The sequence below is a fragment of the Panthera pardus genome, unplaced genomic scaffold, assembly GCF_024362965.1.
Source record: "Panthera pardus isolate Hobbes unplaced genomic scaffold, ASM2436296v1 HiC_scaffold_10, whole genome shotgun sequence".
In the NCBI taxonomy this organism is placed as follows: Eukaryota; Metazoa; Chordata; class Mammalia; order Carnivora; family Felidae; genus Panthera; species Panthera pardus.
Genome location: NW_026526655.1, coordinates 94,076,864 through 94,104,477, shown reverse-complemented (window position 1 = coordinate 94,104,477; position 27,614 = coordinate 94,076,864). Strand labels below are relative to the sequence as shown.

The window sequence follows — 27,614 nt, the reverse complement described above, 5'->3', positions numbered from 1 at the left end:
AAGATTCATTATCTTAACTCTTTATCATAAAGTTTACAGTTCGAGTACTATAAAGTATACTGCATATAAGGAACTTGATATAAAGAAACTGTTCCTGCACATAGTAGTTACAGCAAAGATTTTGGGTTTATGGATCCCTGGCTGTTTTCTGTGTAGCTGCTTTCATTCTTATGACTCATTTGAAAAGTTTGCAGCTTTACCATATATGTTTAATATTTTGCAATAATTGGCCTTGTTCCTGAGCTGTTGGATTCGGGGCCGTAGCACTGTCTGAGAGGTTTACATTTCTCACAGTGAACCGGTCTCTTTTTCAGCTGCTTCCTGGCTTCTTTTTACTCAGGTTTCCACTGCTCTTTTCTTTTTTCTTTTTTTAATGCTGTATTAAGGTATTAATATTTGCTTATATTTTCCATTATGCCTTTTAATCATGCATCATACTTAGAAATAGGGATTTAAATTTAAATGACAACCTTGACTTAATGTAATTTACTTTTTAAAAATTTGTGAAAGCTATTGCTTTAATTTCTTTTCCAAAGCAGATTTGAATGGCAGATTCAGTTTGCTTTATAGCTTTTCTTAAAAGGCTAATGTCTTGAGCATGCCAAACTCATTAGCAATAGTCGAGTACATCTCTTTCTCTACTGCTACATAACTTTTAAGGAATATTAGTGTGCATTAATGCATGCCATCTAATGGACCTAAGACACCTAAAAGCATCTAAAACTACATATGGGTGCTGACCAGGGATATAATTCAATTTTTTTCCAAACTGTGATATCGCATGCATGTGGAAAACAGAATAACTCTGTAAAATGAAATGTCATTTTAGTTTTGCAGCCAGTTGATAAATTCAAAGAATATCAATGCATTATATTGTCAGTGTTAGCTTTTCAAGTAACGCAGAACCATGTGGTTTCAATTAAGCTTCATTACCAGTAGACTATGGTAGGGTCCTGATGAACCACACCATAGAAGGAACATTTTAGGATAAACAGTCTGTAACATGCAGAGAATATTGGCAGCATTGCAGAGTACAGATTTAAAAGTAACTTGGTGTAAAAAGCAGGCAAGGAAGAAATGGACATATTAGATAAGCACAGGAGGGCTGATATTAACAAGGGATTTCTCTGTGTAAAATAGGGACTTTGGTACAAAGTTAGTTTCTTTTTTGGCATCTTTTGACTCACATAATAGGAATTTTATATATTGTTACTTTTTGATGGCCCTGGTTATCCTTGTTTTTTCATTGATTCTATGAGCATTTCTTAGTATTGTGTGACCAACACAGATTCAGACAATTGTATAATACCTACAAATCCACCTATTTCCCTTTTCCCTTCTCCATTAACCTGCCGCCACTGAAATCTGGAGCCAAAAGTATCTGGTAAGTACCCATAGATTTCCTTGAGTTGTACAGACTCTTTCATAGGATCGTCATTTAAATAGCCATGAGCTATAACCTATGGGGCTGTTTTTATTAGATTCTTTTTTGTGTGTTCGTATTTGTGTTTATTTAATCACAGAAATAGTGGAGCAGAAGGTGGTAGAGGAAAAAGAATAGTGAAGGTGTGCTGGCAATTGTGTCTTCTTCTAAATTCACCTAAGAGGCTTTCAGTTGAAGACCCACCAACCAAGCGTAAGACAGACCAAGATCACAAACTTGAGGTTTTGATGATTTGGAAACAGTTCATCTAAATTATATTGTGGATATCTAGGTACAGATTAGAGTTGGCAAAATGGCTTATCAAAAAAAAAAAAAAACCTAAATCTACTCTCACAGTGCTTCTGCCGTATGAGGTTATTAGTCTTGAAAAACTTAAGTGAAATGACCTTAGATTTAGGGCTATTGTGAATAACCAGTTCTTCGGTTCTTTTTATTATCTTTCCCATTATGTCTGGTTCATATTACTAAGAATGCTTTCCTTTAACGCAACTACTGTTCACGTCACCTGCACAAAATAAAACTAGCCTGTTAAAGCCTGTGCAATACTTTTCTGCTGAGCACTGTGTTTCCTTCTTGCTCTCTTCTCTGTTGAAGTGAAAGAGAGTTAAAAATAGAATATTCTTTGGAGCCCTCCAGGGAAGTGCCTAAGCCATCAATTTATATTGTCCTAGTTCTCTTTGCTTGCAAAATTGATTGTGCTTTCCTCTGAAAGTGCTGGAAGAAATGGGATAATATTGCCGCAGTGCAGTCCTTTAACAAAGGAGAATGACAGTGTTAAATAACACCTATGTTGAGATCTGGTTGTTTATTCTGTTGTTGGTTATCACTTATATTGGCATTGCTTGCTTTACAAAATACATGCTTTCCCACAATATTGACACAAATTTCTATAGATGATATATAGATCCTGTTTTCCTCTGACTTCCACGTTAAACATAGAAAAATCACAGGAAAAATTTTTTTTTAATTTTTGATACATTGAAACACTTTTTATTAAAGAATAATTTAGGTGTAGCCAAGTTGGTGATATATGGAGTGTTAGAATACTAGAAACACTCTTCTCTTAGACTTTTTTTTTTCTTCCAAGGTTTTAAGTTACAGCTAATTAATATACAGTGCAATATTAGTTTCAGGTGTAGATTTTAGTGATTCACCACTTACATCCAACACTCAGTGCTCATCACAACCAGTGCCCTCCTTAATACCCATCACCTATTTTTTTTTAATTTATTTATTTATCTCTACATCTAATGTGGGACTTGAACTCATGATGCCAAGATCAAGAATCTCGTGTTCTTCCTACTGAGCCAGCTGTGTGCCCCTACCCATCACCTGTTTAACCCATCTCCCCTACCACCTCCCCTCCAGTAACCTAATGGTACTTTTCATTCTCGAAGATGCTACTTCCTCTTTCCCAGTCTTCAATTTTCTCCCTCTTTTCAAAATCATTGCATTTTTTTCCTCATACTTGACAGTCTTCAAACTATATACTATTGAAACTATCAGAACTATGTCCTTTCCCTTCCTTTTGTCTGAATAATTAGATGATGAACCTAAACCACAGTGCCACTTCTCTACTAAGTGCCACTCTGTAACTGTTGATGCTCAGCAGCCTGAGATTCCTTTGTTTAAACACAAGTTCAGAGGAATTTGTGAGCAACTTGAACAGTTCTTTTAGATGTAAATTTTATTTACCAAGTGTGCATAAAGTGAGGCATACCTGTGATTAGATGATTCTTTATGTTATATTGCTAATAAAATAGTAATGATTTTGTCTTGCATAGGCAATGGTAACATTCTTTAATTTGATTAGTAGAATGATGTGGATTTTTGTTTATTTGTTTTCTGTGCTTTCCAACTGACTATGTCTAGTTTTCCTTGTGGTTGTAGTAACTTCATCCATCATAGATCCCATGGTCTTTGGCCATCCATAAAGTCAAGTCATCTTTTTGCAACTTCTGATTTCCTCATCTTTAGAGAGTATACTCAAGGATTTTATACAACTAGCTGCCAAGTTGTGGTTTGTGGTTTGTCATTACTGGAATGAATGGGCAAACATCTCACTGTGACTTCTAGAAAAACCTTCAGGGACCTGTCCAGATTACCAGTACAATTCCCCTCCTTTTAACATGAAATGTTAAATGATGCCCTCCCCCCCCCCCCCCACCTTTTTTTTTTAAGTGATGCTAGACTTCGATTCCTCAGGTCCTGGCAACTTCCTATCCAGTGTGGTTCACACCTGCTGGCTTTTCCTACCTCAAATATAAAAATGAATGTAAAGCTACTGAGTGTATAGAAGAGAATCATTGCTTCACAGTAACTTAAGACTTCACCCATGATATAGCACATGCCTCTTTGTACACAGGTGTACAAAGTTAGAGCTCCCTTTGCCCCACTGGGTGTAAAGTCTGACTTCTTGGCAAAGCAACTCAACTTTGCAGAGAAGAGCCAGATTATGAAATTTCTACTAAAAAAGTCCTAAGTGGCTTCATCTGGGATATGGGAACAGAGTAGTACATTTTGAGCAAAGTCAGCCTTTGAAGCAAAATAGCAAAGCTAAACCCCAACAAGGAATATTGAAGACTGGCCTGAAAAATACTCAGGTTGAGAGACACAAACCAAGGGACATGAGCCTGAAATATTTGAGCCTCCTTTTCCTCTTCTCAACTGTTTCTTATATGTGTGGGATCTAATTATAATAGGCAAGGAAGTGTTATCTTGAAATATAAGAGGTCACAAACCACACCCCTTGAGAGTAATGGGCAAAACAAGTGAAGGAGACCCCCTCCCAGGGGAGAGGACATTATGGACTGATTGTATAAACTCTTTTAAGATATGGTCTTTTTTTTTTAATTTTTTTTTTTTTTAACGTTTATTTATTTTTGAGACAGAGAGAGACAGAGCATGAACGGGGGAGGGTCAGAGAGAGAGAGGGAGACACAGAATCTGAAACAGGCTCCAGGTTCTGAGCAGTCAGCACAGAGCCCAACGCAGGGCTCGAACTCACGGACCGCGAGATCGTGACCTGAGCCGAAGTCAGACGCTTAACCGACTGAGCCACCCAGGCGCCCCAGATATGGTCTTTTTTAACCCCAAGTTCCTATAACTGCCATCTGGACTAACTGTTCAACAACTTTTCACTCTGATTCCTGTTTTGGATAACCACATTTATACTTAAAAATAATCTTCAAATGAAAAAGTCCTAGTTAATTGACTATTTGCAATCATTCTTTTTTTTCCTATAATTAAATTTATCTTGAGACTTAAGTATCTTAACCTATAGTAAAAGTCTTCATTAACCAAAATTCTCAGAAAATGGAAGGAGCCTAGGTTTTCAGTGTTCTGCTTATTGTAATACTCTATCTCAGCGTTTGTCCCTGAGAAAAGGAAAGTTTAGAATCAGAATAGTATGTGCAAACCCCGTTTGGCAAGGTGTGAACCTCTCTGTGCTTTTGTTTCTTCATCTCAAAAAATAAGGGTAATAATTATACCTATTCATGAGATTGTGAGCACTAAATGAGTTAGCAAGTATAAAGTACTTAGAACAGTGCCCAAAACCTAATAAATGTCATGTCAATGTTAGCTCCTGATGTTATTTTGTGGTGTCATCCAAAAAAATGACAATTATGCAGTATTCTAAATGAAGAGGCATAGGAATTTTGGGCTAAATTTGTGTTTGGTCTGAATTTCAGAATGGCCATGGGAAACTAACATAGTTTGTTCTGACATATTGAGGTCTTTTTGTTTTGTTGACTTCTTAACACATGCCTTTTCCTTAAAGTACGATAGAGAGTTCAGATCAGTTGATTTCTTTTCTAATCCTCTGATTGTTAACTTGAGGTCTAAGTATCTTGTAAGAACATTTACTTAGATACTTCCTTCCCATGGTTTTTTAGAAATTTCTGTTGACCTTATCCATAGCTATGGAAAAGCTTTTGAAACAGTATGTGCCATTTCTATATCTAATGTAAGTGGATATGTGTATTTATATCTGTGCACAGAAATAAGGCTACCTATACATACAAGTAAATGGTAATTATCTATGAGTAATTGTTTTATGAAAATGATGTTTTTCCATAGTGGCTTTTTCCTTTTTCATATTTTCCAAATGTTCTACCATGAAAACCTATTGCATAATCAAATAAGGCTTTTTTTAGATATGTTTTAAGTGTGCAGATTTATTCAGAAATATTCAAATGAAACCTTCATTTCAAGCTTTACATATTAAATATAAACTAAAACATTTCTGTGTTCTTCCTTTATCAAGTAAGCACCTTGAGGTTAATGACATGAAATCTGCATTTCAGCTGCAGTACAGTTTCTAAGGAGAGGATTAATGAGTGACCCATGAATTCGTGAATCCGCTGAGGTGATTTGTAATCACAGGGTCCGATTTCATTTTAATGAAATGGCAGTTAAATACGTTTAACCTTATTTTAAACGCATTACCTTAAAATTTAAGTTCAGCTTTTGCTTTCAGAGCCATTTGATAGATGTGGACAGTGAAAAACGCTATTCTCAGTCAGCCTGTCAGCACACATAGTAAGCCTCTGGTTTCATGTAGAAGCATATATTATTTTGATTCTATTATGTTAAGAATGTTTTCCTCTGTTGTCTATTCAGTAAGTATAAATATTGAGTGCCCATTTACTGGCTTAGCTGTGTGATAGCTGATATGGGTTTTCTTTGTTTTTAATACGGAAGAGTGTTAAAGTTTCTAACCTTATTTAAAAAACACACCATTTTATTGTTTTTTAAGGCATGCACAAACAATGAGAGAACAGTTAAAAAGAACAATTTTAGATATTACCTGTGGATTTTTTTTTTTTTAAGTATAATTAGCATTCAGTGTTACTGGTGTTGGGTATGTAATATAATTCAACAATTCTGTTCATCAAAATACCTATACTCCTAATCCCCTTCACTTATTTCATCCATCCCAGCAACCACCTCCCTCTCATAACCATGTATTTATCCTATTTAAGTCTGTTTTTTTGTATTAATCTTTTTTCCTGTGTGTTCCTTTGTTTTGTTTCCTAAGTTCCATTAGGAAAATCATAATAGTATCTGTCTTTCTCTCACTGACTTATTTCACTTAGCATTATACCCTCTAGGTATATCCATGTTATAGCAAATAGCAAGATTTCATTATTTTTGTATGGCTGAGTAATATTCCATTGTGTATATATATGATCCCACATTTTCTTTATCCATTTATCAGTCATTGGACACTTGAATTGCTTCCATATCTTGGCTATTGTAAATAATTCAGCTGTAAACCTAGGGGTGCATATATCTTTTTGAATTAATGTTTTCCTTTTCTTTGGGTAAGTAGTATAATTGCTGGATCATACAGTAATTCTGTTTTTAATTTTTTGAAGAACCTCCATACCGTTTTCCACAGTGGCTGCACCAGTTAGCATTCCTCCCAACAGTGCACAAGGGTTCCTTTCTCTCTACATTCTCGCCAACGCTTATTATTTCCTGTGTTTTTGATTTTAGCCATTCTGACAGGTGTAAGGTGATATCTCATTGTGGTTTTGATTTGCATTTCCCCGATGATAAGTGATGTTGAGCATCTTTTCATGTGTCTGTTGGCCGTCTGGATATCTTCTTTGGAGAAATGTCTATTCACATCCTCTGCCATTTTTTAATTGGATTATTTGAGGGGGATTGTTGTTGACTTGTATAAGTTCTTTATATATTTTGGGTATTAACTCCTTATCAGATATATCATTTGCAAATATCTTCTCCCACTCAGTAAGTTGCCTTGTTTCATTGATGGTTTCCTTTGCTGTGCAGAAGATTTTTATTTTGGTGTAGTCCCGGTAGTTTAATTTTGCTATTGTTTGTCTTGCCCAAAGAGACATATCTAAAAAAATGTTTCTTTTTTTTTTCAATTATTTTATTTTATTTTATTTTAGAGAGGGAGTGCAAGCACGAACAGGAGAGTGGCAGAAGGGGAGAGAGAAACCCAGTCGGGCTCCATACGCAGCATAGAACCTGACATAGGGCTCAATCCCACAACCATGAGACCATGACCTGACCAGAATCAAGAATCCGACACTAAATCCACTTAACCACCCAGACACCCCTAAAAAAATGTTTCTAAGATCTGTATCAGAGAAGAAATTACTGCCTGTGGGAGTGATTGACTGGCTCAGTCAGTAGAGCATGTGACTCTTGATCTTGGGATTATGAATTTGAGCCCCACGTTGAGGGTAATTTACTTTTTTAAAATACATTTATTTTTTAAATAAATAATTTAAAAAATTATTTTAAAAATTTTTTTAATTTAATATTTAAAATTAGTATTTAAATATTAAATATTAAATATTAAAATATTTAATATTTAAAATTTTAATATTTAAAAATAATTTAAAATAAATTTATTTTAAAAAAATAAATTACTGCATACATATTTACTTTCCTAGGATTCTTATTTCAGGTCACACATTTAGGTCTCTAATTCATTTACAGTTTATTTTTATATGTGGTGTAAGAAAATGGTCCTGTTTCATTCTTTTGCATGTAGTTGCCCTGTTTTCCCAGGACCATTTGTTGAAGAGACTGTCTTTTTCTTATTGTATGTTCTTGTCTCTGTCATACATTAACTGACCATATAAATATGGATTTATTTCTGGGCTTTCTATTGTGCTATTGATCCATGTGTCTGTTTTTGTGCCAGTACCATTCTGTTTTGATTACTACAAGTTTGTACTGTAGTTTGAAATCTAGGAATGTTCTGTTTCAAGATTGCTTTGGCTGTTTGGGGACTTTTGTGGTTCTATACACATTTTAGGATTTTTTTTGTTCTAGTTCTGTAAAGTATATTGGTATTTTGATAGAGATTGCATTAAAGCTATAGATTGCTTTAGGTAATATGGACATTTTAGCAGTATTGGTTCTTCCAATCCATGAACATGGAATATCTTTTCATTTGTTTATTGATTTCTTTCATTAATAGTAGTTTCATAGTACAAGACTTTCACCTTATTAAGTTTACTCCTAGGTATTTTACCTTTTTGGTTGTAATTGTAAATGAGATTGTTTTCTCAGTTTCTCTTTCTGCTTCTTCAGTATTGGTGGATAGTAATTAACAGATCTCTGTATATTTATTTTGTATCCTGTGACCTTACTAAATTCATTTATCAGTTCTAGTAGCTTTTTGGTGGAATTTCTAGGAGTTTCTATTTATAGTATCATGTCATCTGCAATAGTGATAATTTTACTTCATCCTTTCCAATTTGGATGCCTTTTATTTATTTTTCTTGTCTGACTGCTGGAGCTAGGGCTTCCAGTACTTTGTTGAATAAGACTGTTGAGAGTGGACATCCTTGTCTTGTGACTTATCTTACAGGTAAAGCTATGTTCTTCACCATAGAGAATGATGTTATCTGTGGGTTTTTCATATATTGGCTTTATTGTGTCAGGGTATGTTCCCTCTAAACCTACTTTGTTGACGGTTTTTATCATGAATGGATGTTGTCTTTTGTCACATGTTTTTTCTGCATCTATTGAGCTGATGATGTGGTTTTTATTCTTTCTCTTAATAATGTGATGTATCATATTGATTGATTTGCAAATACTGAACCACCCTTGCATCCCTGGAATAAATTTCACTCTACACTGGTGAATGATTTTCTTTTTATAGTATATTATTGGATTTGGTTTGCTGACATTTTGTTGAGAATTTTTGCATCTGTGTTCATCAGAGATAATGGCCCGTAGTTTTCTTTTTGTGTGTGGTGTATCTGGTTTTGGTATCAGAGTAGTTCGAGCTCATACAATGAACTTGGAAGCTTTCCTTCCTTTTCTGTTTTTTGGAATTGTTTGAGAAGAATGGGTATTAAATTTTCTTTAAATGTTTGAAAGAATTCCCCTTTGAAGCTATCTGGTCCTGGACTTGTGTTTGGGGGGAGTTTTTTGATTACTGGTGCAATTTCATTGCTGGTAATCGGTATGTTCAAATGTTCTGTTTCTTCCTGATTCCATTTTAGAAGATTATATATTTCTAAGAATGTATCCATTTCTTCTAGATTGTCCAGTTTGTCGCATATAGTTTTTATAATATAATCCTTTGAATTTCCATGGTTGTCAGTTATTATTTCTCCTCCTTCGTTTCTGATTTTCTTTTAAATTTTTTTTAATGTTTATTTATTTTTGAGAGAGAGACAAACCGCAAGCAGGGGAGAGGCAGAGAGAGAGATGGAGACACAGAATCCGAAGCAGGCTCCAGGCTCTGAGCTGTCAGTACAGGGACTGACCTGGGACTGCGAGATCATGACCTGAACCAAAGTCAACCACGGCCACTTAACCGACTGAGCCACCCAGGCGCCCACTTCATTTCTGATTTTATTTATTTAAGTCCTCTCACTCTCTCTTTCTTTCTCTCTCTCTCTCTCTCTCTCTCTCTCTTTTTAGTGAGTCTGGGTAATGGTTTATCACTCGTGTTGATCTGTTCAGAGAATCAGCTCCTGGTTTCATTGATCTATTCTTTTGTGTTTTTAGTATCTGTTTCATTATTTCTGCTCTGATCTTTATTATTTCCTTCCTTCTACTGACTTTGTGCCTTGTTCTTTTCCTAGCTCCTTTAGATGTAAAGTTAGACTGATAATTTGAAGTTTTTCTTGCTTTTGAGATAGACCTATATTGCTGTAAACTTCCCTGTTAGAACAGCTTTTGCTGCATCCCAGATATTTTGGCCCATTGTGTTTTCATTTTCATCTGTCTCCATGTATTCTTTTAATTCCTCTTTGATTTCTTGGTTGAGCCATTTTAGTAGCATGTTATTTAGCCCCCATGTATTCATGTTTTCAAATCTTGTGGTTGATTTCTAGTTTCATACCATTGTGGTCAGAAAAAATACATGACTGTTTTTTCTTAATTTATTGAAATTTGTTTTGTGGCATAACACATGATCTGTTCTGAAGACTGTCTCGTGCACTTGAATGTGTAAGCTCCTGTTTTTGGATAGAATGTCCTGAATATATCTGATAGGTCCGTCTGATCCAGTGTGTCATTCAGAGCTCCTGCTTCCTTGTTTTCTATCTGGAGGATGTATCCATTGATGTAATTGGGGTATTACCATCCCCTACTGTTATTGTATTACTCATTTCTTCTTTGATGTCTTTTAATAGTTACTTTATATATGTAGGAATTTCAAAGTTAGGTACATAAGTACTTATTATTGTTACAACCTCTTGTTGGATTGTTCCCTTTAGCATTACGCAGTGTCCTTCTTTGTTTCTTGTTACAATCTTCGTTTTAAAGATTGTTTTGTGCAATATGAGTTTCACTACCCTAGCTTGCTTTTCACTTCCATTTTCACAGTACATTTATTTGTATTCCTTAACTTTGAGTCTGCATGTGTATTTAGGTCTGAAGTGAGTCACTTGTAGGCAGCATATTGATGGGTCTTGCTTTCTTATCCATGCATTCACCCTGTGTCTTTTGATTGATGCCTTTAGTCTATTTACATTCAGAGTAGTTATTGATGGGTATATATTTACAGCCATTTTGTTATTTGTTTTATGGTTGTTTTTGTAAGTTCTTCTCTGTTCTCTGTTCCTTTCTTCTTTTGCTCTCCTCTTTTGTGGTTTGATGGCTTTCTTCAGTGAAATACTTAGATTCCTTTCTCTTTATTTTTTGTGTATCTATTACAGGTTTTTGTTTTGTGGTTACCATTAGTCTCACATATAATATACATATAGAAGGCTATATTACATTGATAGTTGATTTAAGTTTGAACCTATTGTAAAAGCAATAAATTTTTACTCCCCTCCACGTCACATTCTATGTATATGATGTCATATTTACATCCTTTTTTAACTTTTTTTTAAAGTTTATCTATTTTGAGAGAGAGCAGGAGTGGGGTAGAGAGAGGGAGAGAGAGAATCCCAGGCAGGCTCCATGCTTAGTGAGGAGGTCAACGCAGGGCTTGATTCCATGACCATGAGATCATGAGCTGAGGCTAAATCAAGATCTGGCCGCTTAACCAGCTGAGCCACCCAGGCACCCCTACTTCACATCCTTTTATTTTGTGGATCCCTTAACTGATTTTCATAGATATATTTATTTTACTGGTTTTGTGCTTTACCCTCAGTGATTAATCTACCACTTTGATTGTGTTTGTATTTACATATGAATTTTTTTTCTTTCATAATTTTGTTACTCCTGATTATGGCCTTTTCTTTCCACTCAAAGAATGTCCTTTAGGGGTGCCTGGATGGTTTAGTCAGTTAAGCATCTGACTCTTGATCTCACCTCAGGTCTTGATCTCAGGGTCATGAGTTCAGGTCCTGCATTGGACTCCACACTGGGGGTGGAGCCTCCTTAAAAAAATAAAATGGATTTCTCTCTTCGTCACACTGCTTTCACTTACTAAGTGTCTTGGTGTGAACCTCATTGGGTTTAATTTATTGGGGGCCTTCTGTGTCTTCTGAATCTGAATGTCTTGTTTCCTTCCTCAAATACAAGAAGTTATCAGCTATTATTTCTTAAAATAAATTTTCTGCCTCCTTTTCTCTCTCATCTCTTTCTAGCATCCCAATACTGCAAATGTTACTACACCTGATAATGTCACTGAACAACTTTAACCTGTTCTCATTTTTTATTATTTTTTCTTTTTGCTGTTCAGTTTGTTGCCTTTTCATTACCTGCCTTCCAAATCACTGATCTGTTCGTCTGTATCCTCTAATCTGCTAATTCTCTCTAGTATATTTTTCATTTCGGTTATTGAATTCTTCATCTGTTTCTTTTTTATATTTTCTTTGTTGAAATTCTCATTGAGTTTGTCCATTTTTTCTTTCTCAAGTCCAGTTAGTATCATTATGACCATTGCTTTGAGTTCTTTATCCTGACATATCGCTGATCTCAGGTTCATTTTGTCCTTTTGCTGCAGTTTTGTCCTTTCATTTGGGATGTATTCTTGTCTCCTCATTTTGTCTAACTCTCCACGTTTGTTTCTGTGTATTAAGAAGGTCAACTCTGTCTACTGATCTTGAAAGTAGTGGCCTTAAGAAAAAGAGGTCCAGTGGTGCTCAGTAGCACAGTATCCCCTTTTTACCAGAATCAGGTGCTTCGTGGTGGCTCCTCTGGGTTGCTTGTGCTCTGCTTTTGTGGCTGAGCCACTTTTGCCTTCAGTCCTCTTGGCTGTAATGGCCCACTTTGCATGTTGTAGGTAGGATTTGGTCCCTGTGCTGTTTAGGGCCCAGACTGGCCCAGGATCACTGTTGGCCTGTAGTTAGGCAGTGTCAGCAGTCAGACCACAGGCCTGCCCTCAGCAGATCACCATACAGACCTGCATGTTGCATTCCCTGCCTTGTCCCCTGAGAGTCTTGTGTTGGTAGGCAGGACCAGCAGCAGACCAGATGCCTGCCCCCACTTTGTCTGCCATGGCTGCAGGGCTCCCAAAATGGCGGGCTCTCTTCCTGTCCTGCCCCCTGAGAGCTTTTTATTGGTGCGTGTGGCTGGCAGTGAGATCAGATGTCTGCTCCTAGGCCATCTGCTGGGGCTGCAGTGGAACTTGTTGTGCCTCTCATCCTTGTCCAGGCTGCTTGTAAAATGTGACACAGCAGGAGCCACTTAGGATTGTTATCTGTAGCATTTAAAACATCTGGAATAAGGCAAAGAACAAAATTAGAAGAAGATTAATGTGGGCTTCTTAGGAAAGATACTTTCTTTTAAAGTGTTTGATGGGGTGCCTGTGTGGCTCAGTCGGTTAAGCGTCTGACTTCGGCTCAGGTCATGATCTTGCGGTCCGTGGGTTCAAGCCCCGTGTCGGGCTCTGTACTGACAGCTCAGAGCCTAGAGCCTGTTTCAGATCCTGCATCTCCCTCTTTCTCTGACCCTCCCCTGTTCATGCTCTCTCTCTCTCTCTCTTTGTCTCAAAAATAAATCTTAAAAAAATTTTTTTTTTTTTAAATAAAGTGTTTGACGTTCTGGGGCGCCTGGGTGGCTCAGTCGGTTAAGCGTCCGACTTCAGCTCAGGTCATGATCTCACAGTTCATGGGTTCAAGCCCCGTGTCAGGCTCTGTGCTGATAGCTCGGAGCCTGGAGCCTGATTCTGTGTCTCCCTCTCTCTCTACCCCTCCCCTGCTCACGCTCTGTCTCTCAAAAATAAATAAATGTAAAAAAAAATTTTTTTAAGTGTTTGACGTGTTGTTTTTTTGTTTTTTGAGGGGTTTTTTGGTGAGAGGGAAAGACAGGGAGGGCAGGCTCCAGGCTCAGCACAAAGCCTGGCACAGGGCTCTGTCCCATGACCCTGGGATCATGACCTGAGCCAAAATCAAGAGTCAGATACTCAACTGACTGAGCCACCTAGGCACCCCTACATTCTTATTTTTAATAGCTCTAATTTAAGAATATGTTCCCAGTTTGTTTATGCTACTTTTTTTTTTTATTTGTTTTTAATGTTTATTTTTGAGAGAGACACGGGCAGGGGAGGGGCAGAGAGAGAGAGAGACACAGAATCTGAAGTGGGCTGCAGGCTCCGAGCTGTCAGCACAGAACCCAATGCAGGGCTCGAACTCATATGCCACAAGATCATGACCTGAGCCGAACTTGGACGCTCAACCAACTGAGCCACCCAGGTGCCCCTATACTTTTTCCTGACATTTTTCCTTTTCCTTAAGTCCAAGCTCAAATGGTATTACTTCTTTCAGGATTAATTTCACCCTCCTATTTTTGTAAGTGTTTTTTATACTGTTATTGTAATACAGTATCAGGGCTAAGAATACCTAATTCAAAGAAACGGGACTATGTCTTATTTTCTTTATATCCCCACCAGTAACATCCTGGGTTCACAGCTTAATACCCTATGTAACAAATGATGAGGTGATGGAGTCGGATGTTTTATACTTCATGTTATGTTGTCACATTGTCAAAACGTGCATGACGTTTGTGTGGAGATACACTGTGGCATGGATATTGATGGGGATTAGGTTGCATTAGGGAATCTAAAATAGCATTAGAAATTTACTGATGCACATTCCATGATGTAATGTCCTATGACATGGAATCTATAACTATTTATTGAAAGTGTTCTCTGTCAGATGTTTTTTTCATAAGAAAATTTTAGGCTGGGGGCGCCTGGGTGGCTCAGTCGGTTGAGCATCCGGCTTTGGCTCAGGTCATGATCTCACGGTTGGTGAGTTCAAGCCCCACGTCGGGCCCCATGTCGGGCCCTGTGCTGACAGCTCAGAGCCTGGAGCCTGCTGTGGATTCTGTGTCTCTCTCTCTGCCCCTCCCCTGCTCATGCTCTTCCCTATCTCTCGAAAGTAAATAAACATTAAAAAAAAAATTTTTTTTAAATGAAAAGTTTAGGCTGGAAGGCTCCAGTGTGAATCTCCAGAAATTAGTAAATTTAAATAAATAAAGGAAATCAGAACACTTGCACATAAATTGGCTTTTCTTTTTCAAAGTTTTATTTCAAGGTAACCTATAACTTCAAATGTATTTTGAATAAACTATAAAAGTAGTATGAGAAACAGTTGTGAAGTTCCCTGGGAGGATGTGACTGTTTTAAGTTGAGGTATTTTAAGTCAGATTACATTACAGTGAATTCTGCCAGGTATCTACATTTTTCTTTTCAGTTGTATAGGACTGTAGGTCTGACAAGTCTGTCATAAGTTACTTTCCCAGTCTATAAAGAGCTGAGCCCAAATTCTGACACTGCAGTATATGCTTGTGTATGTGTATGTTCTGAGATGGTATTTCCAACACAAGAAAAGATCATATCTTCACATCCCATTTCCATTCCTGCCCTTTACGTTCCTAGGTGTGGAAATGTGTCAGCGTATGGTTTGATGGTGTTTGGCATTTAGAGCATGAATTTGAAATACATGTGATTTGATAAACTGTAAAGAGGGTTGAATGTTAACTGTTAGACTAAAGAACAAGAAGTAAGTTTCTTCTCCCCTTTTCCTTTTTCTGCCTGTGAGTTTAAGTATTATAGAAAATTCACTCACAGAAAGGTTTAGGAAATAGCATATTATCCATCACTTCATTACTGACTAGGATTAGAATATAAATTTTCTGTACAAAGTTAGAATAGTCAGAAGTCATTTATAACGTGGCCATAAAGCATTATTGCCATAGACCTAGCATAATTTTACAAAACCGTTCACTGTTAAACAGTTCACTGTAATTGGATTTTTACTTTGTTGTTGTTAATATGTTTTTTAGTTAACAAATAATGCTTTGTATTTCTTTCTTTGTAAAAGGTTGATGTCAGATTGTATTTAGCTATTTAGTCATTGAGCAGAATCATAGAGGCTCCCAGACAACTACATTGATACTGTTATCTACAGTCGGTACCTGAGATGGGATCTTTGCCATGTCTGTTGCTTAAGAGATTAATAAGCATAGAAATGAAAACTGGTATTTATAATATAGCAAAATATATTTATAGTATTACCAGAAAAATCATTTCACTGACCTTTAGTTGTAGAAATTTGCATGGGCAATACTATAGTTTGGTTCATCTTTGTAGAAACTTTTCAAATACCCTGAAGCTGGATGGTTATTTTTATCTGGTTTCTTAAAAAAGAAAGAGAGAGAGAGAGAGAGAAAGAAAAGGAAGGAAGGAAGGAAGGAAGGAAGGAAGGAAGGAAGGAAGGAAGGAAGGAAGTGATTTGTGGTAGCTTCTAGTAATTTACTTAATTTTGAGATAATGGGTTTACCTAAAGGAATCCTCTTGGTGTCAAGAGACAAAATATGATTCTTCTTTTTTTTTTAATGCATTTCTTACTACTCAAAGCTTATCATTGTGGAGATTCTTGTTTAAATAACTCATGAATTCACTTGATAAAAATAAACTTATACTTTTAATTTACTACTTAAGTTACTAATAGTGCCTTCAATTTAGAGAAGAGTTGTCCCTTAGGTGTTTCATGTGTGATTTCAGGTAAATTACTTAATCTCTTTAAGGACCTGTTTCTCTGTCAAGTGACCTTAATAATACATTAAGGAAATGATCTAAAAACGTGCTGAATAACTCCATTTTTCTTGTGCCCTTTACATATTCCTAATATAAGGATGCCTGTCTTAGTGTGACAACCATTCTATAAAAGTGGTTCTCCTCTTTCCTACTTTTGGTTTTCAGAAGAGCCAGATTCATGGGCATGCAACCTCTGATGTTACACAGGGCCCTGTGTTTGATTTGATGTTCTTCTGTTACCAACTAAAATTCTTAATAATTTTTCAACAAGAAGCCCTACATTTTCCTCTTGCACAGGGACCAGAAATTATATATATATGGTCCTCAGAAATCAGTTGTCATATATAGTTGTCATAATATACATTGAATAGTAATTTTCTATGTAAACCATATAAATTTCCTTAACTACAAAGGAAATCTTTGTACACAAATTTTATCTGAATGTATTTTAATTGGGGAAAAATACAGCTGGGAGTTACCATACAGTAAATCCTTTAAATGTTAGTTCTCATAATGAGGGTTTTTTAAATTTGCTCTTTTAACAGTTCTGTTGTTTTATTTTTATTTATCTTTTTGTCATCTTAAAACACAAAAGTATTTGCTTAAAACACAAAAACATTATGTTAGATGAAAAAAAATTAAATTCAAAGCAAGGTTTAACTCCTTATGCCATTACAGGTTATCAAGTTATACCCAACCACCAGCAAAACTACCAAGGACTAGTTGGAGTTCAGCAACCCCAGAGTCAGAGTCTAGTTGGTGGCCAGCCCAACAGCATTGGAAATCAGATCCAAGGAGTAGTCATCCCATATCCTTCAGTGCCATCATACCAGGTATGTTGTCACCATTAGCATCTTTGGATAGAGGTAAATACATAAAATATATAGCTACAGTGCATCTTCTTTCTTTTCTTATTATAGGGGAAATGATTCTGTGATACATAATTTATAGTCATAAGAGTTGTATTAGTTATAGCAATTTTGTTTTACCTCATTGTATTGCTTTATTCATTCAATTCTTTAATTTTTATAAATAATTAAATGTGTACTACCACGTGAATCACATTGGTATTGGCAAGAAAATTTTCTTTGGCGTTGTCTATGTTTCCAATGATAGAAACATATAACAACCTAGTATCTGATTCTTTTCTTCAGCTCCTTAGAAAGTCTTGTTGAGAGGGGGATGACAGGGAAAATAGAGGGAGAGGTAGGTATTTAAAAGAGTGAGGCAGAATACAAACTATAAATCAGTGTTGATAGAATAGAAAAGAATGTCAGGTTTTCCATGGAACTGATCTTTTTCCCTACCACCAGTCCTAGAAAGGAATGGCATATCATGTATTAAAAATGTTGTGGACTTTTGGTCACTACATAAAATGAGTTATGAAGTGTATCTTGTCTTTATATTCCCCAGAACAATTTACACGAGCACAGAATAACTGTTGTACAGAATACTGAATATAGTTTAACAGAGAACTACTACACTTTAAAAATTTTTTTATTATTGGTTCTATTTATTTAAAAGTCATAAAACTGGGGCACCTGGTGGCTCAGTTGGTTCACTGTCTGACTTTGGCTCAGGTCACGATCTCCCGGATCATGAATCCAAGCCCCACATTGGGCGCTCTGCTGACATTGCAGAGCCCGCTTCAGACCCTCTGTCTCCTCTCTGCCCCTTCCGCACCCGCCCAAAAAAGTAAACTTTAAAAAAGTAAATAATAAAAGTCATAAAACTATTTGAGTTTTCTATGTAAAAAGTGCATTGGGGGGCGCCTTGTGACTCATTCGGTTGAGTGTCCAACTTCGGCTCAGGTCATGGTCTCATGGTTCTTGAGTTCAAGCCCTGCATCAGGCTCTGTGCTGACAGCTCAGTTTTGAGGCTCCTTCAGATTCCGTGTCTCCCTCTCTCTCTGCCCCTCCCCCACTCGTGCTCTGTCTCACTCTCTCTCAAAAAAATAAACATTTTTTTTAAAAAGTATTGTGGATTTTAATTTATAGTTGTAAAGTAGAAATACCTATTGTTTCATGTATAGGTCAGGTATATTTAGTGTAATATGACACATTCTCAGAAATTTGTTTTACCTTTCCTTCATCCTTCTGGAATAACTTGCAAGTGAGTTTGTTTTATTAGCCTAATGGCTTTCCATACCTGAGTCTATTGTTAAGAAATCCAAAGACCATTTTCATTCATCTCAATGAGGTAAAGATAAGACTAGTTAGTAAGATACATGTACATGTAAACAAGTTGGTGATGTATACAGTCCCATAACAGGATTATGAAATAAAACCATGAACTGATTAGGAACTTAAATACAGAAGTTCTCTGGAAAGATAAAAACCTTTAACTAGCTCTTAAAAGAAAATTATGGGCATAAGTTGGTTATGAAGAAATCCTGGGGATGGGGAAGGATATGAGCAAAGGTGCTAGCATATTCCATATAATTCCAGAAATTTTAAATTGAAATTAAATGTAAACTACAGAATTGTCAAGGAAGGGCTAGTGAGCACTAACAGTATGTCTAGTTTTCTAGCTTCCTGATAATAGAAAGCAACTAAGGAAGAAAGAAAACTAGGTTTTATATTTTTGTTTTCTTTCCAATCTCTCATGCTTTTTACTCCTTATCCTCTGTACTTGAGCCCAGGCACATGAGACTGCCCATCCCCTACTTCTCCATAGCTAGACATTAGACAGGATCAGTACCAGAGCAGGAACTCTCCCTTGTCAAGGACCTTGCTCATGCTTCCTAACCCAGTACCCAGGCACTGTGAAAATAAGATCTGCCCTTCACCTTTAGGGGGTTCACAGTCTGGTGTGACTAATACAATTTTTAAATAAATTACAGACTTGTTAGTATAGTTCTTTAAAATGAGCTATATATTGAAAATGTTTCAGTGCTAAGACAGTAATTATAATTTCTATAGCATACTTGTTTTTACAAGTTATAAATCATTTCTCAAGGTATTTTATATAATCTTCAAACTGGGTAAAAGACTATGAGAAGGATGGCTCTGTAGAGCATTAAGAACTTGCCTTATAATTCCTACTACCTCTCGTAGACAGGCTAGGTGGTGATAAAATGCCATCTAAAAAATAAGCCAGAAAAATCATCTGTCCTTAGTAGATTGTATTTGGTGGCCATAGGTCTCAAGTACTGTTCCCTCTCTCTTTTTTGGTACTTCAATTTTTTCTTTACCACTAGTTGTAGATTTATTCTATAGCTTAAATCATCTAGATTGAGCTGTGTCATTTTCCCTGGATCTGTCTTCCATATATATTAACTTAGATACTATCATAAATAATAATTTTAGAATGTTGCGCTCCCTCAGTAGACAAAAAGAGTTATTCAGAATTGGATAAATCAAACCAGTAACTTTCTCTTTGCAATAATTGAGCCAAATTGAAAGTAATAAAGGATTACTGTGTTTTTTAAAAAGACTGGTTTGCATTTCAGTAACATGTTATATACCAAGACTTAGAAGTTAATCAATTTCCAGTGGTGCTTGGGTGGCTCAGTCGGCTAAGCGTCTGACTCTTGATTTCAGCTCAGGTCATGATCTCAGGGTTTGTGAGTTCAAGTCCTGAATCAGACTTTGGGATGCTGACAATGGATCCTCTCTGGTGCCCTCTTTCTCTGCCCCTCCCCCACTTGCACACTCTCTCTTTCTCCATGAAAATAAATTAATTAACTTAAAAAAAAGTTAATCAACTTCTAAATCACAGAGGCCAGATAGAATAGTGAGATGATTAAGGAGCTGACACTCTGGAACCAGAGGGCATAGGTTCAAATCTTTTTTTTTTTTTTTTTTTTTAATTTTTTGTTTTTAATGTTTATCTTTATTTTTGAGACAGAGACAGAGCATGCGTGGGGGAGAGGCAGAGAGAGGGAGACACAGAATCGGAAGCAGGCTCCAGGCTCCGAGCTGTCAGCACAGAGCCAGACGCAGGGCTCGAACTCGTCAACTGTGAGATCATGACTCGAGCCAAAGTTGGATGCTCAACTGACTGAGCCACCCAGGCGCCCCCATAGGTTCAAATCTTAACTTCCCTGCTTGCTAGCTATACAACCTTGGGCAAGTTACTTAACCTCAATTTTCCCATCTATAAAATAGGGATAATAAAAGTACCTTTTTCGGGTTATTAGGAAGACTTAATATTATAACACACAAAGTTCTTAGAATGGAACCTGATGTGTGATGGTAACTAGTCAGTAATATTAACTTCCATTGTCATCACTATCCTACTTTTACTACTATTGATACTACCATTGCTAACATCGTCATCATCATCATCATAACCTTCAGAAGCTTTTACATTGGCCCTATTTACCAAAATCACTATAATCCACCCGTAATGTTGTGGCACATTTATGAATTAAGAACCCATTAGAACAACAACATCAGAAGAGCCAATTGTGTCCGTGGTTTCTATTTTAGAAAGTAGAGAAACCAGTGTACTGAAAAACCGATTCTGTTTATGTGGTTTCTATGTAGATAATATAGAAAACAGAACTGAAAGATCTGCTATTCACCAGATGCCTACTGTACTAGATCCTGTAAATAGAGACTACAGTGGAGATAATGCCTCCCATGAGATGGAAGTAGTGTCCCATTTTTTCAGATACGAAGCTGATGATCCTCAGAATAGTTAAGTCATTTGCCCAAAGTCTCATAGATAGCCAAGGAATGGAGTCTATACCATGTCTGTTTATCTTAAGCTCCAAAACTCACACTCTTTATGATGCAGTGTATCTCCCTGGTGCCCTACCTGAGTTTTACTTAGCTCTGCCTGAGACAAACTGTATTGTATTACTTTTTCCACATCAAATCATCATCCATATTTGGAAATGTCATCAGTGTTTGGAAACCATTTCTTTTTTGGTTTTTTTTTTTTTTCTTTTAGTTTATTTATTTTGAGAGAGAGAGAGCGTGCATGTGAGTGGGAAAGCAGCAGAGAAAAAGGGAGAGAGAGAATCCCAAGTAGGTTCCGCACTGTCAGCACAGAGCCCGACCTGAGGCTTGTACCCACAAACTGAGATAATGACCTGAGCTGAAATCAAGAGTCAGACACTTACCTGACTGCAACACTCAGGTGCCTCTGGAAACCATTTCTTTTTTAAAACAAGTTTTACTTAAGGACATAAGTCACATTTTATGTTTATAACCGAATACATCTAGCCTACTATACAACTGATAAAGGCTAGCCAAAAATAATAGCTGGCTGAAAAGACAGAAATAAAGTTGTGGTACTGTAGCTAATTTATCATGACAGCCGATTGGCAGTTTTAGCTTATTCCTAAATGTTTATACTGGAAAAGTTTATGGAGGCTGGAGACATTAACATTTGCCAGATTTTGAAGAACCTTTTTCCCTTTAAATTGTCTTTCAAATTTTAGGTTTCACTGCCTCAAAGTTCTCAAGGAATTGCCCATCAGACTTATCAGCAGCCTGTTGTGTTCCCTAATCAGTCTAATCAAGGATCTATGCCCACAACAGGAATGCCAGTTTACTATAGTGTCATTCCTCCTGGTCAACAAAGTAATTTAAGGTGAGTATGACCAAGAAACCTAATCCTATAGCTTCTCATTGTTTATCATGATTATGGTCTGTTGCTAATTTTAAAATTGAGTAAAGAGCATGACCTGAAGTGATTGTCTAATATAGAATAGAAAAACTATGATACAGTCTACTTTTCTAATAGTTCTTTTAACAGAATCCATATATGCAAAACATTTCATATGTAAACTGAACAAGAGTCAAATCGTCTCTCATGTGCCTAAAAGTAGGCAATTCTCCTCTTAACCAGTAGTTGGCCATAGACCTTGGAGTTTGGAGCATTTAATATTTAAGGTTTTTGTAAGGAGTCAGGGGAGAATATTTCTTGTGTATAACCTTAGCAGCAAAATTTCTTAACTGAAATTTTTCAGGCTACAGGGAACTCATTTTTCATCAGTAAGAGGAGACAGGCATATAGAAGAAGCAAATGATAATAGCTCTGTGTAAAAGCAAGTTATGAAACTACTTCTTTAGCTGCTTCAACTTGGAAGAACAGAAGCTTCTCTGATAAGCCTAATGTGATATAAATAGTAATCTTCCTTTGAATTGGGTAACTTTAGTCCATTATTCAGAAAGTATTACAGTCTTTGATTTATTCTCATGACATCCCTGTAAGGTTGCCAGAGGGACTGCATTGCTCTTTTCGAGAAGGAAGACCTAAGTTTTCATTGCTGGTAAGAGGTTGGCACCGGTTATGGTTACTGGTGATGATATTTAGGGGTGAGAAAAGGATTGACAGACTTGTTTCATTGAATCTACTTGGGAGAATGGAGACTTGGCTCTCGTATTTGTTACCAGACACAACACACACACATAGGACACACACACACAGAGGATTTGCTTATTTCCTTGCCCTTTCCAGCTCTGTGACTGTCACAGATTGAAGAGGCCCAGGATTTTTAATCAGCAAGTTGGTTGTGTCTTTGAGGTAGAGCAGCTACACACTGAAAATAGAAATGTGTACTGTGTTTGGGGTGCCTGGGTGGCTCAGTTGGTTGAGCATCCAGCTTCGGCTCAGGTCATGATCTTACTGTCCCTGCATGTTCAAGCCCCACACCGGGCTCTGTGCTGACAGCTCGAAGCTTGGAGCCTGTTTCAGATTCTGTGTCTCCCTCTCTCTCTGCCCCTCCCCCACTCATGCTCGCTCTCTCTCTCTCTCTCTCTCTCTGTCAAAAACAAAATAAACGTTAAAAAATTAAAAAAAGAAATGTATACTGTGTTAAATTTCCCATTTGTTGTATAAGTTTAAATTCTGTAAATAAGGAGAAATGCTCCCAATCTGAACTTCTTTTTCTGATTTATGTAAATTTGGGGTCTGTAATGCCAGTTCAGGATTTCAGTTGTCAGAAGCAGAATTTTGTGCTAACACAAGTGAAATGGATGGTGTGAGAATGGCTGTGAATTATCTGCTTTTTGAACCAAAGTGTAACGTTTTGTTGACCTGAGAGAAAATCACCAAAGAAATCATTCCAATGTACAGCAGAAGCTGAGAGAAGGGGATATTACTTAATACAGTGACTTATTTGAGATCAAAAGACCCCTGCTTTTGTAAGTTTTATAGGCTTGCATGCTGGGTAGAGGGGCTTTCTTGAAAGAAGATCAAGTCTAAAAGGACCTATAAAGATGGCTTAGACTTTATAAAAACTTTCCCATGTTTGTTATATTTATCATTCCTTTGAAACAAAAGCAATCTTGTCTCGACTTCCGAGGGAGCTGGCCCTGGGAGTGTCTATAGATGGGAAAGAGCACAGCTCTGTAACACCCACCCCTAAATTCAACCTTATTTTAAGAATGATGGCAGGATGGGGCGCCTGGGTGGCTCAGTCGGTTGAGCGTCTGACTTCGGCTCAGGTCATGATCTTGCGTTTTGTGAGTTTGAGTCCCGCATCGGGCTGTGTGCTGACAGCTCAGAGTCTGGAGCCTGCTTCGGATTCTGTGTCTCCCTCTCTCTCTGCCCCTCCCCCACTCATGCTCTCGCGTGCGCGCTCTTTCTCTCTGTCAAAAATAAAAATAAACTTTAAAAAAAATAATGGTGGCAGGATCTAAAAACTGTCAAGTAGAATGCTTATAACTACACTTTGGAAAGAACCATACGAACCTTTAGTTCCTAGTCCTGCTTCCACAAGAAAATAAAAATATGGGGAGCTGGCCTTGGCCTGAGGAATAGCTTGGAAGCCCAGCAATTAAAAGAGAAGTGAGATTCCCCTCCAACTTTAATCTTGAGAAAAACTTTTGGGAATTACTCAGTTTAGTGCGTAGACCTAGAAGAGAAGGGTAAGATAAGTTTGAAATAAGCTAGCTGTAAATTGACAGTAGTGATTGGTTACTATGTAACAAACTACATTGATCTCTTCCAACTACAGATTACCAATGTGAGAAATGGAATGGATGGCACATAAGGCAAGAATGTGTATCCTGTCACACTTTTATCCTGATACCTTTTATGCTAGTTATTGGGTAGGAGTATAAGTCGTACACAGAATTGATTAAGGATACCTTTGAGTGGAAAACATCTGTAACTAATGTTATTTTTTTTTTAATTTTTAAATTAAAAAAAAATTAACTATAACAGCATTTTAAAAAATGTAACAGCATTCTTTACTGAAATTTTATTGGTGATTCTGGGCAATATTTGATAAGCAAATTGCTATAATATTTCAGATTTCCAATGTAAAGATCAACTGTTGGCACTTATTAATTAGATCATTGTATTACAATCCAAGGGCTAATATTATAGAGACCATTCCTTCATAAATCTAGATTTGTTCTATAAATTATATTTTATTTACATATTCCAGTGTGTTTACATGCAGAGCAGAGGTTTATCTGAATATTTCAGCACCTAGAGCAGGGCCTAGCCCAGGGTAGAAGCTCGGTAAATGCATAGTGAATTGAATACACTTCTTTAATGACAGAGGCCAACTTATGCATAGGTATTGGTACATATATATTATTCTCAATTATGTACAGTTATTGGCCTTAATGTTACTATTTTGTGTCTGCAACCTCTATATGCTCTTAAATTTTTCGTTAATATTTTTACTACAAAATAAATTATGCTTGCTGACACAAGTTAAACGATCAATACAAAGGTGTGTAAAATGAAGGCTAATCATTAGGCCCCACTCTGCCCTCACCTCCAGGTGACCAGTGTTCACGTTCTAGAGTGTGCATTCTGTCACATTAGCCTCCTGCCCAAATAAATACATACACATCTAAAATACACAGGTATTGAAATTAGGTTAGGTGGTAGATTCTAATGAAATAGACAGTATCTTGTATTCAGTCTTTAACAATGTATTGTGAAGATCAGATTAGTAAGATTCAGTGTAAGACATTCTTGTTTTGTGTGTTTGTTTTTTCCTCATTTCATCACAAACATAATTTTATGTAAATGAAATCATATGCAGGCAGTATTTTGTTGTTCTGATTGCCTTCTCTCCCCTGACCCTGTCAACGAGATCATTTTCCATATACACACATGTTGGATAACCCATGTTTCTCTCCTGGTTTGTATCCTTCCTCACTTCCTCCTTGTACCTAATCATATGGTAACACAGATAATGGGTACGGAGACACAAGTAAGATAGATTAACACAGACATAAAATGGAATTTATAAATAGTTTAAAATATAAAATGTCTACAACTTGCTTTTTTTTAAAATATACAACCATATCATGTTTGAAATATGAGAGAATTAAATCTTTCAAATTTAGTAATATGACTGATAACAGATTTTTTTTTTCAGCTAGCTTCATTTCTTTATTTTAAGATACTGCTTATAACTTCTGCCATTTTCTCAGGAGTCCAAATGTATGCCCTGTTCCTTAAGGCTCTTCATCATGGAATCTACCTGATTTGATATCAGGTTATGAAGAGGTCTAACTTAGGTACTTTTTATAGATAACTGAATCTTGTGCCATGAGGCGTTAATTGATTGGGGGGGAGGGGGCATTATATGGTTAGAAAAAGATGAGCTAAGGGGGGCCTGGGTGGCTCAGTCGGTTAAGCATCTGACTCTTGATTTCGGTTCAGGTCACGATCTCATGGTTTGTGAGATCAAGCCCTACATCTGTGCTAACTGCACCAAACCTGCTTAGAATTCTCTCTCCCTTTCTCTCTGCCCCTCCCCTGCTCTCTCTTTCTCTTTCTCAAAATAAAGAAACATTTAGAAAAAAATTTAGAAAGAAGTTGAGCTTTGGAGTCAAAACCTGTCTTCAAGCATATGTGACTTTAGGCAAGTTTTTTAGTCTTTTTGCACTTTGGTTTTCTCATGTGTAAAATAAGAATAATACCTCACAGGATCAGTGTGCAGAATTCCATGTGTAGGACCTTGAGTATGAAAATTATTCTAAAATATAGTATATACTGCCTATGTTCTTAGGTGGAAGACACTGAAAATTGTTAATAAAACTTTTTATTGCTTATTCAGAGCCATAATCCTGAGCATCAGTAATTATGCTCAGTAATTGTGCCCCCACAGAAGTTTGAAACATGTTGGAGATATTTTCACTTACTTTCTAATCTCAGGCTCTTTCTTTGTCACTTATAGTCAGCGTAGGTGCTTTAAATCTGCAGTGGAGTTACTAGAACTAGGTTTTTAAAAAGAAAGGCTGTGAGTCAGATCCTGGAGGGCTCTGCTTTGAAAAAAGGTTTTGATATCTTTGAGGAATTTGTGACTTCTGTTTTAATAGTTCACATGCCTTTACCTCATACCTGGATCTGAGCTGTGTTCCAGATTATTGTGCTTGCTGGTCAGACACTTACCCGAAAAGTAGTAGGAACGATGAAAGAAACCATAGAGTATCATTAGTTTGTCCTTGAAGCAGAAAATATTTTCGAATGTTATTCCCAAGTAGACTAAATATAATAAAATGTTAGTTTATTTTCTAAATGACTTGTGTTTTCTATGTGACCAGAATTTACATATTCTTTTCTTGTATGCCAAGCATACTTCTTAAAAGACATTCACTTTGTAGATTTAAGAACATTTATCTTGGGGTGCCTGGGTTGCTCAGTCAGTTAGGCATCCAACTCTTGGTTTCAGCTCAGGTCATGATCTCATAGTTCGTGGGTTCGAGCCTCATGTTGGTCTCTGTGCTAATAGCAAGGAGCCTGGTTGGGATTCTTTCTCTCTGCCCCTCCCCTACTTGTGCTCACTCGCTCTCTCTCAAAATAAATAAACTTTAAAAAGAAAGAAAGAAAATTTATCCTCATTTACTTCAGTGAATTTGAAATCTGCATTTTTACCAAAACACTAAGCTGAGGAATGAAAAAGTATACTACATTATCCCTTCAGAATAACTTACATAAAGGAAATATATACAGTTGAACATTGTTGTCAATTTGTATTTGCAAAATTGCCTATTCCCTATAATTTATTTATAATCCAAAAATAGATATTTGCAGGCTTTCTCAGCCATTTGAACATATGCACAGAGCAGTGAAAAATTTGAGTCACCCAATGTACACATTCTCAGCTGAGGTCAAACAGGTTAAGTCTTCCGCCTTATTTCAGCTCTCATACTGGAAATTTCCTTTTCAGTCTATTTAGTGCTACAGTTTTGGCATTTTTGTGCTATTTGGTAATTTTGCTGCTTAAAATAGCCCCCAGGCATAATGCTGAAGTTCTGTCTAGTGTTCCTAAGCACAAGAAGGGTGTAATGTGTCTTATGG

The 27,614-nt window shown here is 36.7% G+C and overlaps 1 protein-coding gene across 14 annotated transcripts in view; it reads left to right on the top strand.

The window, feature by feature from the left end:
- R3HDM1 (R3H domain containing 1) overlaps positions 1-27,614 on the top strand; it is a 202,263-nt gene that overhangs the window by 133,487 nt on the left and 41,162 nt on the right. For all 14 annotated transcript variants that reach the window (XM_053909251.1, XM_053909286.1, XM_053909274.1 and 11 more), the window contains 2 exons: positions 17,064-17,218; positions 21,778-21,929. In XM_053909251.1, coding sequence (XP_053765226.1) covers positions 17,064-17,218; positions 21,778-21,929 — 307 coding nt within the window. The remainder of the gene's footprint in view (positions 1-17,063; positions 17,219-21,777; positions 21,930-27,614) is intronic.